At 39.5% G+C, this 14,671-nt stretch overlaps 1 protein-coding gene across 1 annotated transcript in view; it reads left to right on the plus strand.

Annotated features, from left to right (window-relative positions):
• The window catches only part of ADCY10 (adenylate cyclase 10), a 195,387-nt gene that overhangs the window by 59,984 nt on the left and 120,732 nt on the right, over positions 1–14,671 (plus strand). The window contains exons 12-15 of the mRNA XM_003414895.4: positions 4,697–4,752; positions 8,132–8,285; positions 10,291–10,483; positions 11,184–11,270. Of these exons, the coding sequence (XP_003414943.1) occupies positions 4,697–4,752; positions 8,132–8,285; positions 10,291–10,483; positions 11,184–11,270 (490 nt within the window). The remainder of the gene's footprint in view (positions 1–4,696; positions 4,753–8,131; positions 8,286–10,290; positions 10,484–11,183; positions 11,271–14,671) is intronic.

The following is a 14,671-nucleotide window of genomic DNA, read 5'->3' on the forward strand; positions in this document are numbered from 1 at the left end:
CGCACCTTAGTCTTCAAGGTGACATCTTTGCTTTTCAACACTTTAAAGAGGTCCTTTGCAATGCATGTTTTGATTTCTTGACTACTGCTTCCATGGGTGTTGATTGTGGATCCAAGTAAAATGAAATCCTTAACAACCTCAATCTTTTCTCCATTTATCATGATGTTGCTTATTGGTCCAGTTGTGAGGATTTTTGTTTTCTTTATGTTGAGGTCTAATCTGTACTGAAGGCTGTAGTCTTTGATCTTCATTAGTAAGTGCTTCAAGTCCTCTTCACTTTCAGCAAGCAAGGTTGTGTCATCTGCATAACGCAGGTTGTTAATGAGTCTTCCTCCAATCCTGATGCCCTGCTCTTCTTCATATAGTCCAGCTTCCTCGATAATGTGCTCAGCATACGTATTGAATGGGTGTGGTAAAAGGATACAACCCCGTTGCACAGCTTTCTTCACTTTAAACCAATCAATATCTCCTTGTGCTGTCCAAACAACTGCCTCTTGTTCTATTTACAGGTTCCTCATGAGCACAATTAAGTGTTCTGGAATTCCCATTCTTCCCAATGTTATCCATAATTTGTTACAATCCACACAGTCAAATGCCTTTGCATAGTCCATAAAACACAGGTAAACATCCTTGTGATCTGTCTGACATAAGCAGTGATACCCCTGGTTCTATGACCTCTTCTGAATCTGGCCTGAATTTCTGGCAGTTCCTGTCCATATACTGCTGCAGCTGCTTTTGAATGATCTTTAGCAAAATTTTGCTTGTCTGTGATATTAATGATATTGTTCAATAACTTCTGTATTTGATTGGATCACCTTTCTTGGGAGTAGACATAAGTATGGATCTCTTCCAGTCAGTTGGCCAGGTAACTGTCTTCCAAATTTCTTGGCATAGATGAGTGAGCACTTCCAGCGCTGCATCTGTTTGTCAAAACATCTCAGTTGGTAGCCCATCAATTCCTGGAACCTTTTTTTTTTTTTTGTCAATGCCTTCAGTGCAGCTTGAACTTCTTCCTCCAGTACCATCGGTTCCTGATCATACGCTACCTCTTGAAGCGGTTGAACATTGACCAATTCTTTTTGGTGCAATGACTCCATGTATTCTTTCCACGTTCTTTTGATGCTCCCTGCATGGTTTAATATTTTCCCCATAGAATCCTTCACTGTTGCAGCTCAAGGCTTGAATTTTTCTTCAGTTTTTTCAGCTTGAGAAATGCTGAGCATGTTCTTCCCTTTTTGTTTTCTATCTCCAGCTCTTTGCACTTGTCATTATAATACTTTTCTTTGTCTTCTTGAGCTGCCCTTTGAAATCTGTCCAGTTCTTTTACTTCATCATTTCTTCCTCTTGCTTTAGCTGCTCGACATTCAAGAGCAAGTTTCAGAGTCTCTTCTGACATCCCTTTTGGTCTTTTCTTACTTTCCTGTCTTTTTAATGACCTCTTGCTTTCTTCACGTATGATGTCCTTGATATCATTATACAACTTGTCTGGTACTCGGCCGTTAGTGTCAACACGTCAAACATATTCTTGAGCTGGTCTCTAAACTCAGGTGGGATATACTCAAGGTCTTACTTTGGCTTTCTTCGACTTGTTCTAATTTTCTTCAATTTCAACTTGAACTTGCATATGAGCAATTGATGGTCTGTTCCACAGTCAGCACCTGGCCTTCTTCTGACTGATGATACTAAGGTTTTCCATCATCTCTTTCCACAGATGTAGTCGATTTGATTCCTGTGTATTCCTTCTGGTGAGGCCCATGTGTATAGTCAACTTTTATGTTGGTGAAAAAAGGTATTTGCAATGAAAAAGTTGTTGTTCTTGCAAAAGTCTATCATACCGTCTCCTGCATTGTTTCTATCACCAGGACCATATTTTCCAACTACCAATCCTTCTTCTTTGTTTCCAACTTTTGCATTCCAATCAGCAGTAATTATCAATGCATCCTGATTGCATGTTTGATCAATTTCAGACTGCAGAAGTTGGTAAAAATCTTCGATTTCTTTATCTTTGGCCTTAGTGGTTGGTGTGTAAATTTGAATAATAGTCATATTAACTGCTCTTCCTTGTAAGTGTATGGATATTATCCTATCTCTGATAGCATTGTACTTCAAGATAGATCTTGAAATGTTCTTTTTGAGAATGAATGCAATGCCATTGCTCTTCAAGTTGTCATTTCTGGCATAGTAGGCCATATGATTGTCCGATTCAAAATGACAAATACCAGTCCATTTCAGCTCATTAATGCCTAGGATATCGATATTTATGTGTTCCATTTCATTTTTGATGATTCCAATTTTTCTAGGTTCATATTTTGTACGTTCCAGGTTTTGATTATTAATGGGTGTTTACAGCTGTTTCTTCTCATTTTGAGTCATGCCACATTAGCAAATGAAGATCCTGAAAGCTTGACTCCATCCACATCATTAAGGTTGACTCTACTTTGAGGAGGCAGCTCCTCCCCAGTCATCTTTTGAGTGCCTTCCAACCTGAGGGGCTCATCTTCTAGCACTGTATCAGACAGTGTTCCGCTGCTATTCATTAGGCTTTCACTGGCTAATTCTTTTCAGAAGTAGATTGCCAGGTCCTCCTTCCTAATCTGTCTTAGTCTGGAAGCTCAGCTGAAACCTGTCCACCATGGGTGATCCTGCTGGTATCTGAATACCAGTGGCATAGCTTCCAGCATCACAGCAACATGGAAGCCCCCACAGTAAGACAAACTGACAGACACATGAGGGACAGACACAAGTAGGGGTGAAAAACTGGAGCCATTAATGCAGTTAATCTACCACACAAAACCAAGGCTATCTAACCCCGACATCTGCACTCTGCCTGATTTCTCAAACCTCCTCTGCAGATAAGAGGGTAGAAATGCAGACACAAAGATGAATAAGGTCTGGTTCCTCTTCTGAAATTTCCCAATCTTATGAGGAAGACCAACATCTACAAAATTAGCTATATATTGCATGGGAGACCTTGATATGTGCTATAGAGAGGCATAAGAAAATAGTATAGTAGTACAGAGAAGAGAAGGAGCCCTGGTGGCACAGTGGTTGAAGTACTCAACTGTTAACCAGAAGGTCGATGATTCGAACCTACCAGCCCACTCCGAGGGAGAAAGATTTGTAAAGATTTACAGCCTTGCAAGGTCATGGAAGCTCCATAGACTCATCCAAACTCCTTCAGGGACTGATTTACTGGACTGAGGGCTGTGGGGACTATGGTCTTGGGGAACATCTAACTCGACTGGTGTATCATAATTTATAGAGAATATGTTCTACATCCTACTTTGGTGAGTAGCGTCTGGGGTCTTAAAATCCTGTGAGCGGCCATCTAAGATACTCTGCTGGTCTCACCCCTTCAGGATCAAGGGAGAATGAAGAAATCACAAGGGAAAGATAAGTCCAAAGGACTAATGGACCACAACTTTCATGGCCTCCACCAGACTGAGTCCAGTACAACTAGATGGTGCCTGGTTGACACCACTGACTGCTCTGACAGGGATCACAAAGAGGGTCCTGAACAGAGCTAGAGAAAAATGTAGAATAAAATTCTAACTCACAAAAAAAGACTAGACTTACTGGCCTGCCAGAGACTGGAGAAACCCCAAGAGTTTGGCCCCTGGATACGCTTTTAGCTCAATAATGAAGTCACTCCTGAGGTTCACCCTTCAGCCAAAGATTAGACAGGCTTATAAAACAGGACTAAAGGGTCACACCAGCCCAGGGTTAGAACTAGAAGGCAGGACGGAATAGGAAAGCTGGTAATGGGGAACCCAAGGTCGAGAAGGAAAAGTGTTTACATATCATGGGATTGTTAATCAATGCCATAAAACAGTATGTGTACTAACCATTTAATGAGAAGTCAGTTTGTTCTGTAAAACTTTATCTAAAGTACAAAAAAAAAAGTTTACAGCCTTGGAAACCCTATGGGGCAGTTCTACTGTGTTCTATAGGGTTGCTAGGAGTTGGAATCGACTAGACGTCACCGATTTGGTTTTGGTTTACAGAGAAAGGAAAGATTCATTCTGACTAAAAGGCTCCTTCAAGAGCTAGTGTTATGTAGTAAAAAAAAAAAAAAACTAGTGTTATGTAGTAGACAAGCATAATGTACCCTGGCCTAGGCTGAGACACTGATTCTATCATTCTCTTAAGTCACCACTAACCATGGGATTTGGGGCAAGTTAAATTGTGCTGCAATTTCCTCATTTGTAAAATGGGCATCATGACCATCCCTACTTCATAAGGCTTTTGTCAGGTTTAAAGGAAATGATATATATAGAGCACTTGGATGTGTTCTACAAAGCGTGTGCTATACAAAGGTGAGCTATTATCGTTTGAGCAATTGGTGGAATCTTTCCACGATATGAAACTTACACCACATCCGTGTCTATTGGGTCACATATTGGGTGTCTGGTCTACCAGAAGGGGCCAGTCCTAAAAATGCAGACTGGACAAGCATTTATTGACCAATGTGCTAGGTGCTATAGTAAGGGATGCCACGTAAGTTGTTTGGACTCTCTACTACCAAGTAACATCTTCTGCTCCTCTTCCCTTCTCTTGAAATCTGCAGACCTTGAGTCAAGGCACAAAACCTTGTTAGAGAATAAAAGGAGACTTTCTGGGAACTAAGAACTAGTCACTCTTGCTCTCAATATTTCCTTGCTTTGAATCTAACATCTTCTTTTCTTCTTCTCTTCAGCATGTTTGGTATGGCGTACCTCATCTGCAACAGAAATGAGGGTTACCCTTTGCTGGGTAGGTAGTGGGGCCTTAATTTTTTTAACTTCTTTATTGAACTATAATGAAACATACAGAAAAGCGCACAAATGATTAGTGTGCGTCTTAATGAATTTTCCACAAAGTGAACATATAATTACCGTCCAGGTCAAGAATAGAAAAATATCAGTACCCCAAAACTCCCATGTGCTCTCTCCTTCTCCCTTTCCCCAAAGACTTCCAACACCCTAGATTACTTATGTCTGTTTTTTTTTTCAAATTTATGTAGATGGAATCATATGTTGTGTAATTATATACATCTACCTTCTCTTACTGAACATTGGTAATAGATTTATCCATGTTGTTATGAGTAGGTATAATTCATTCACTTTGATTTCTATGCAGTATTCCATTTTGAAATATACAACAATTTCTTCATTATGGTTTTTAGTGCAACATTCGAGTTGTTTCCAGTTTTTGGTTCTTATGAATAATACTGCCGTTAACATTCTTATACAAATCTTTTGGTGAACACATATGTGCATTTCTGTTGAGTATATGTATAGGAGTGAAGCTGTTGGAACAACGTGTACAACTTTGGCAGATGATGCCAAACACTTTTCCAAAATGGTTGCATTTATAGTCTGACCAACAGTATTATAAGAGTTCCAGTTGTTCCTCATCGCTGCCAACAACTTAGTTTTATTGGTCTTTAATAATTTTCTTGGATATGTAGTGGTATCCCATTGTGGTTTCCATTTGTATTTGCCTGATGCGGTTGCGCTCCTTTTCATATGTTTATTGGCCATTTGGACATCTCCTCTGGTAATGTGTCTATACAAATCTTTTGTCTGTTTTTTCAGTTTGGTTGTATTTTTATTACAGATCTTTCAGAATTATTTGTATCTTCTGGAAATGGGTCCATTGTCATTTGTACTGCCCGTGGCTTTGCCCAAAGTGCTTGCCTTTTTATTCTGTTAATGATGTATTTAATGAACAGAAGTTGTTAATTTTAATGAAGCCAATTTATCAATCTTTTCCTTTATAGTAGCATTTTTGTATCCTGTTAAGAAATCTTTCCTCATCCAAAAGTCACGAAAATAGTTTTCTATGTTCTCTTCCCGAAATTTCATTGTACCTTTTACATTTAGATCAGCAGTCCATCTGGAACTAGTGTTTTTGTGATTCTTGGTGATAAGAACCCTGTCATAAAAAAAGTTAACTTGAAGCTAGGTAGAGAAGTAGACCTCTAATGATGCAAGGATAACACCCTATGGGAGAAGAGGCCCATGAAGACTGGCCTGTGGATTCTGAAGGCAGCTATTTGTAGTAGCACTTTTAATTTCCTTTTGTTAGACCTGAACATACCTGAGGGTTTCATCATAAGTTGAAGCCTGGTCACAGCTCTGTTAGGGCAATCAAGAGAAAGCTCTGCTCTACACTTGGGAGGAATGCTACCCCAGAATTCTGGTGTCAGTAGAGCCTGAAGGAAGACAACAGCACCAGAACTGCCAAGAGCGCTTTAGGTAGCAGCCGTGCTGCACTTTCATTGTATTCAGGCGGTGTTCAGGGTCTTCCTCCCATCTTCCTTGAAGTGCAAATTCCCAAACTCCTGAGGAAGAGGAAAGCCCAATGTCACCCTATCTGAGGTCTTAGTTTCTATCCCAGGATGTGCTTGTGACAATGACTGGCAATAACTGGAAGTCCTAACCCCTTCCACTGCAGACGCAGTGTGACGGTCACATTAGGTCACATTGATACAAAATGCATAGATTTCTCAGAGTCGACTCTTACTGCCTCTTGTCTTGATTCCTCCAGTATGAGGTAGATGGATATCAAGCCTGCACACATTTTCCTTAACTAAAAAAAAAAAAAACTAAACCATTGCCATCACGTCAATTCTGACTCATGGCAACCCTTTAGGACAGAGTAGAACTGCCCCCATAGGGTTTCCAAGGAGTGGCTGGTGGATTCGAACTGCTGACTTTTTGGTTAGCAGTCAAACCCTTAACTACTGCGCCACCAGGGCTCCTGGGTTTCCTTAAAGCTGTAGCCAAAAAACAGACTGACACAGATTAGCGGTATGGGAAATGTCCTTCTTTTGTGAGAATGCGTGTAAATACAAATTTATATATGCTAATTAACAACATGGAGCCCTAATGGCGCAGTGGTTAAGAGCTCAGCTGCTAACCAAAAAGTTCAGCAGTTTGAATCCACCAGCTGCTCCTTGGAGTAGGGCAGTTCTCTTCGGTCCTATAGTGCTGCTAAGAGTCAGAATCAACTCGACGGCAACCAGTTTGGTTTGAGTTTTTTTTTTTTTTTTTTTTATTAACAACGTAGACAACAATAAACTATAATACAGTGTCCTCTTGAAGTCAAGGCCTAAACATCTATCCTTGGATTAATGGTCCTGGTTTTCAGCAAAGACATCAGACAATACCTGGGCATGTATTTGCTCAATCAATGTATTACATACAGAGTGGTCCCCCCTCAGTGATCTATCCAGAAGATAATGAACAGTCTTCCCCAAATGAGTCTCCAATTCTTCTGACAGAAATTGCTCACTGTTTTGAAATTATAGTTTTTCCAGCTCCTTTCCTGTCCACCCGGGTTTCCAGGAGGGTGGAGTTCAGTGTCAGATTTCAACAGGGCATCCTATTACAGACATTTAAAATCACTTAAGAAAAATGACAGTGATAAGGTTTAGGTGATTTTTTTTTCCTTTTCTAAATTTTTCATATTTTCTACTGTGAGAGTGTGTCACATTTATAATCAGAAAAAAAAACACAACTTATTTTTACTAAGAACTTAGGGGGTTCTTATGATAAAAACAATCTATACATGGTTTTGAGGCAATTAAATTTTCTTCTTATCACTGAGATTCTTCTAGCAGTCTTGAGGTAGAAGTGGTTTCTCGTTTACAGAAAGCAAGTTTTCTTCATCACAGAATCTGAAATACAAATATTTTATGCATAATTGTTCAATATAGATACTTAATTTTAAGAAATTTTATTATATATTATATAATAAAATCATCTAGATTACTTCTAGTATGTTACAAGAAAAAAGGAAAAGAAAATAAGCTGTAGGGTCAGATAGCCCTGATTTAATTTTTGTGCAATCTAAACGAATCTCAGTTTTCTACATTATAATTACATGAACATTATAATGAGTTATATTTTCCCTCACAGCTTGTGGGAATCAAATAAAACTGTGAGACCACATTGTTGACTGTAAAGTTCTAGAGAAAGATTTTAAAAAATTTAAAGTGCTCAGGTCTTCTTGAGAAAGTCCACAATCAATGCAATGGAAATCCCAAGAGTATTCTTTAAAGGGTGTCACTATGTGCTTTTTTAATATTTCTTGACTATTTTATATTGATTGGTTTTGCTCCCTTTTAAAAAAATAAAAATAACAGGACGTGATAAGGAGATCAAATACTTCATGTGTACTATGAAGGAATATTTGATGTCTAACTGTAGCCGAGTTCTAATGTATGAAGGATTACCAGGATATGGAAAAAGCCAGATACTTATGGAAATAGATTACCTGGCCCAAGGTGAGAACCACAGGTGAGTGTCTTGAAATTAGCATCTCTTGTGAGCCCAGAGAATCCTGAAGTCCTTAAAAGAGTTTCATTTACTTTGACATTCCTCTCATTTATATAACTTGCCTTATGTAAACTATTCATAATTCTATCAATTAGTGGGTACCATGGCCATTGTGCCAAATAAATTATGATAAACCTATTGAACTGAAAACAAGAGAAACCAGGTTCACCCTGGAGGCCGTGATTAATGGCAGGTAAGGCTTCAGTATTTTAAAGCTTCCTAAGTGATCCCAATGTGCAGACAGGTCGAGAATAGCTGGCATTGATGTTGAGACCAAGGCTAAATTGGGTCTGCAGAGCAAACACTTACCCAGCAAGCAACACATGGAATCAGTGGTTTAAACCATTTATCCCTGAGAGTGGGGGTAGAGAAGAATAGGCCTCTGGATCTTACTCTGGAAGGTAGGCCTTATGCCCTGAACTAATGTATCTTAAACCAAAAATCAGCTGCCACTGAGTTGACTCCAATTCATGATGACCCCATGTGTGTCAGAATAGAACTGTGCTCCATAGGATTTTCAATGACTGATCACCAGGCCTTCCTTCCAGGGCACCTTTGGGTAGACTCAAACTTCCAACCTTTGCCTTAGCAGCCAAATGTGTTAACGGTTTGCACCATCCAGGGATTCCTAATGTACGTTAGTTGTGTTGTTTATCTGTTTTCATACAATGAATGTCACGAGGGCTGTCCTTTGGGATAATCGATCTAACATCCTCATGGAGGTTGATACTATGGTATTCAATAACAGTGCCAATTTGCCATTGACATCAAGTTGATTCCAACTATAGAGACCCTGTAGGACAGAATAGAACTTCCCTGTAGGGTTTCCAAGGAGTGGTTGATGGATTTGACCTTCTGACCTTTTTAGCAGCCAAGCTGTTAACCACTGTGATGACCAAAACAATGATGATGGTTGCACACAGTCTTTCACCATCTAACCTAAAGGCAATAAGGGGAAAATGCTCATTACTAACCTCATATTATTTTTAGGTGTATTTCTACTCTTTTTTTAATGTTAGGCCTAAGAAAAGCCAGCTCTAAAATATCTTGAACATTGCTAAGGGGATAATTCACAACAACCAGAAGAGATTAGTTAATTCATCGATTTTTTTGCTTATTGAGCACCAGTTACATTCCAGGAACTGTTAAGTACAAAAGTCCCCAAAATGAATAATATCTCATCCTTGCCCTCAATGAGTTCTCACAGCAGAAGAGAAGAGAGAGAGAACAATAAAAATAGAACGTGGTGAGGGCAACAATAGACACATGCAATAGGGTGTTATGGAAGCCCAGAGGAGAGATATGTAACCCATCCTAATGGGGAAGGCTTCCAGGAGGCTACTCCTGAGGTTTAAAGAGGAACAGGAGATGAGGGATTAGGAAGGGACTGTAAGGAGTAATGGCATTCCAGGCCAAGGAGACAGAATGAGCAAAGACATGTAGAGGAGATAGCTCTGCGTGTGCAGAGAACTCTCACCAGTTTGTTGTTGGAGGGTAAACTGTTAGCCAGAGAGTGACAAGAAATGGCAGAATGAGACCTTGGAGAATCCTGTATGTCACATAAAGGAGTCTGGACTTGTGCCTTCGGGTAGTAGGAGCCACTGAAAATTTTAAGTAGGAGAGCTACAGGAGAAGAATATGTATTTAGCTAGATCCTTCACACTTAGGCAGGGTTGGTAGCATGCTATTTTGCAGTAGTACAGGTGAGAATATGAGGGCCTGAGCCAGGGTAGGGGTGGTAGGGCTATAGAACAGGGGATAGCTAGGTTTAAGTGGTTTAGGAATTTAGTAAAATGAGAAATGTATCAGAAGCAGGAATAAAGACCAGCTTCCAGATAGTTTGGGCAATCTCAGTCATGACAACAGAATTATGAAGAGTCAAAGAATTCGTTCAACATTTATTATTTTCTAAAAATATATATATATTTAAAAACTCTCTTCTGATTTGTGACTTTCTTATAAACAGGACTATTGCTATTGCTTTGACTAAGATCAGCTACCATCAAAATTTTTATACCATCCAGATACTCATGGCCAATGTACTAGGTCTGGATACTTGTAAACATTATAAAGAACGGCAGTCCAACCTTCAAAATAAAGTCAGCACACTGTTGGATGAAAAGTTCCACTGTCTTCTCAATGACATTTTCCATGTCCAGGTAACTAGCTAGTATTAGAATTCTGCAAGAGATAGCGGTGGGGTAGGAGCAGCAACTCCTGCCTGAGGCTTTATGACTTAGCATCTCTTTGGCTTTATTGTTGTTGTTGTTAGGTGTCATCAAGTCGGTTCTGACTCATAGTGACCCTACGTACAACAGAACGAAACACTGCCCAGTCCTACACCATCTTCACAATCATTGCTGTGTTTAAGCCCATTGTTACAGCCCCTGTGTCAATCCATCTCATTGAGGGTCTTCCTCTTTTTTGCTGACCCTCTACTTAATTCTTTTCTTTTCTCATCTGGAACATCCAAGTGTCGAAGAAATGGCTCTCTAGTCCTCTTTGAATGTACATTCATGTTCTTGACAAATATTGAAGTAATCTAAAAATACCATACTCAAGAAAATCTAACTGGCTACCTACTGATTCATTTTCTTGCTTTTCCATCATAACTAGTCTGAGGCACACCGTCACTTTGTTCCCATAGCCGACAGCCATTGCAAATACAGTGTGACCTGTTCTTTCCTGTTCATAATAGATTCAATGACATAGAGTGTCAGAGCTGGAAGGGATGTCATAGATTATCTAACATGTGAGGACTTTAAGGCACAGAGCAATGAAGTGGCTTCTCCAAAGTCACACAGCTAGTAATTCCCTTTACTATAGTCCCACATTCAGTATTCTCAATTCTTTTTACAGTTTCCTATTTCACGGGAGGCTTCCAGGATGAGCTCCTCAAGAAAGCAAAGGCAATTGGAAGCATTGTTTATGAAGATCTTGGAGCAAGTAAGAACATCTGTGGGTCAAGAAATGGGGGGCGGGGGTGAAGGGTTAGGAAGACTGGGCATTTCACCACAAAGCCAGGGCGCCTGAGTTCAGACTTCATTGGCAAGAATCCTTGAAGTATGTGAAAGCTTTACCCTGAAGTCCTTCATTCTCCTCCATCCTTCCAAACCTCACACTAATAATCTGTTTGGAATTTAGATATACTTGAAAGGAGTCCCTTAACATTACTTCTGGGAGTTTGTCTTCTCCCCAAAACCAGCTCAAATCTATATAGAAAACTTTGCATTTTCCAAGAATGAACTTATATCCAAAGGAAAAAGAATTAAGACCTAAGGAATAATTAGAATGGGTGCATAAGATTTTCAGTACTACTGCCCATCAAGTTAAAAACTCTCATGGTGCTCATACTCTCAGCGGAGCTTTAGGAAAAGTATGATAAGGGAGAAATTGGTAGGCTCAGGTCTTCCACAATAACCTATGTCCTATGTAGTGGTTCAGTGAGAAAGCTACTCTAGTATTTGGAGGTGTAACCTGGTGGTAACTGCACCTCCATATTTCCTGATTTTTGATTCTGGCACTGGGTGAGAACTTTTGAAGTCTATCTCAGGGAACTAGCTTTTGAAGATTTTCCTTATCCTGTGATAAGGCCACAAGACTACATAACCTCTAAAATATTTTCCAGTTCCAAGGGTCTATGATTCTGTAATTCATTCTTACTTATTACCCGGAAAACTCAGCTAACCCACAGTGGTTATCTAAATGTTTAAATGACCTTTAAGGTGGTCCAACTCACAACAGAAATTTAAAGAAAAAAAATCAATCCCGAAGTTTGGTAATTTTATGTAAAGCAAGACAAATTATTGAAAGGTATATACTGCTAACCCTTTATGGAAGAACATTTAGCATACTCAAGACGCTGGTCACATTTTTTAGCTTAAAGACATTTCTCAAAAAAAGAAGAAAAGAAAACTACAGAGCAATATCCCTTATGAACATAGATGCAAAATTCCTTAATAAAGTTCTAGCCAATAGAATTCAACAGCATATCAAAAAATAATTCATCATGACCAAATATGTGCAGGGATGGTTCAACATTAGAAAATCAATCAACATAATCCATCACATAAATAAAACAAAAGATAAGAACCACATGATCTTGTCAATTAATGCAGAAAAGGTATTTGACAAAGTCCAATGCCCATTCCTGATTAAAAATAGGAATAGAAGGGAAATTCCTCAACATAATGAAGGACATTTATAGAAAGCCAACAGCCAACATCATTCTAAATGGAGAGAGACTGAAAGCATTCTCCTTGAGAAGGGGAACCAGACAAGAATGCCCTTTATCACCACTCTTATTCAACATTGTGCTAGATGTCCTAACCAGAGCATTAAGGCAAGAAAAAGAAACAAAGGGTGCCCAAATTGGTAAGGAAGAAGTAAAAGTATCACTATTCACAGATGATATGATCTTATACACAGAAAAACCCAAAGAATCCACAAGAAAACTAATGAAACTAATAGAAGATATTATCATAGCATCAGAATACAAGATAAACATACAAAAATCAATTGGATTCCTCTACATCAATAGAGTGTTGAAAAGGAAATGATGAAATCAATATCATTTACAATAGCCCCCAAGAAAAAATACTTAGGAATAAACCTAACTAGAGACATAAAAGACTTATACAAAGAAAAATACAGAACACTACTGCAAGAAATCAAAAGAGACGTACATAAGTGGAAAAGCATACTATTCTCATGATTAGGAAGACTCAGCATTTTGTGAAAATGTCAATTCTTCCCAAAGCGATCTACAGATACAATACAATCCTGATCCAAATCCCAACAACATTTTTTAACAAGATAGAGAAAAAAATCACCAACTTCATATAGAAAGGAAAGAGTCCTGGATAAGTAAAGCATTACTGAAGGAAAAGAACAAAATGGGAAGCCTCACACTACCTGATTTTAGGACCTATTTTACTGCCACGTAGTCAAAACAGCCTGGTACTGGTACAACGACAGACACATTGGCCAATGGAACAGAATCGAGAACCCATACGTAAATCCATCCATCTGTGGTCACCTGATCTTTGACAAAGGGAAAGTCCATTAAATGGGAAAAAGACAGTTTTTTTTTTAAAACAAATGGCGTTGGCCAAACTGGATGTCCATCTGAAAAAAAATGAAACAGGACCCATACCTCACACCATACAGAAAAACTAACTCAAAATGGATCAAAGGCCTAAATATAAAACCCATAACGATAAAGATAATGGAAGAAAAAATAGTGACGATGTTAGGGGCCCTAATACATGGCATAAATAGTTTACAAACCATAACTCACAATGAACAAACACCAGAAGAGAAACTAGATAACTGGGAGCTCCTAGAAATCAAACACTTATGCTCATCAAAAGACTTCACCAAAAGAGTAAAAAGAGAACCTACAGACTGGGAAAAAATTTTTGGCTATGACATATCCGATAAGGGTCTAAAAACACTTCAAGAGTTTGATAACAAAAAGTCAAATAATCCAGTTAAAAGATGGGCAAAGGATATGAACAAACACTTCACCAAAGAAGACATTCAAGCAGCTAACAGATACGTGAGGAAGTGCTCACAATCAGTAGCCATTAGAGAAATGCAAATCAAAACTACAATAAGGGGGAGGCAGGGCCAAGACGGCAGAGTAGTCACACGCTTCCAGTGATCCCGCTTGCAACAAAGACAAAAAAAAAAACATGTGAAACAATTAAATATATGACAAGGTAGGAGCCCTGAACATCAAAGGCAAAGTTAGATAACAGACTGAGAGGCAGGGGGAGGGAGAGACGGTTCGGAAGCAGCAAGGAGCTGCTGGAATTGAATTGCCGGAAACCTTCAGGCCCCACTGCCCGGAGTCACCATGGTTGGGCTGGTGGTAGCATTCCGGAAGCGGTTTCCTCAGGGAGAGACAACGAGCCTCACAGACTACTCACACCTCTGGTACCAGAGAAGAACTGCTCTCTACGCAAAAGCTAAGTACGTGCGTTTATTTTACCATGCCCCAGCTCCCAAGCCAGCTTCAGTGGCTGTCGATTTCCCTGGACCTGAGATAGGTTCTGCTGCATGCTCTGAACCATTCTCCCAGCCTTGGAGAAGGAATAAATTCACAATTGGGGGAAAGATAATCTGCCAGATCAACTAAGCTGGGGAGCTCAGGACAGAAGTGTCTCCTGTCCAGGCACAAATGGTCCATGGACTTTGAATACCTTTCACCCCTGCATGGAACTGTGTGGGCCCATTTCAGGAAAATAGGCTCTTGGCAGGCTGCAACTGTTTCAGCTGTGCAGTAGAGAGGTGGGTGTTTGATTTTTAACACCGCTTTGCCTATTAAACACCATCCAACATCA

This window comes from Loxodonta africana, chromosome 3 (genome assembly GCF_030014295.1).
Source record: "Loxodonta africana isolate mLoxAfr1 chromosome 3, mLoxAfr1.hap2, whole genome shotgun sequence".
Classification (NCBI taxonomy): Eukaryota; Metazoa; Chordata; class Mammalia; order Proboscidea; family Elephantidae; genus Loxodonta; species Loxodonta africana.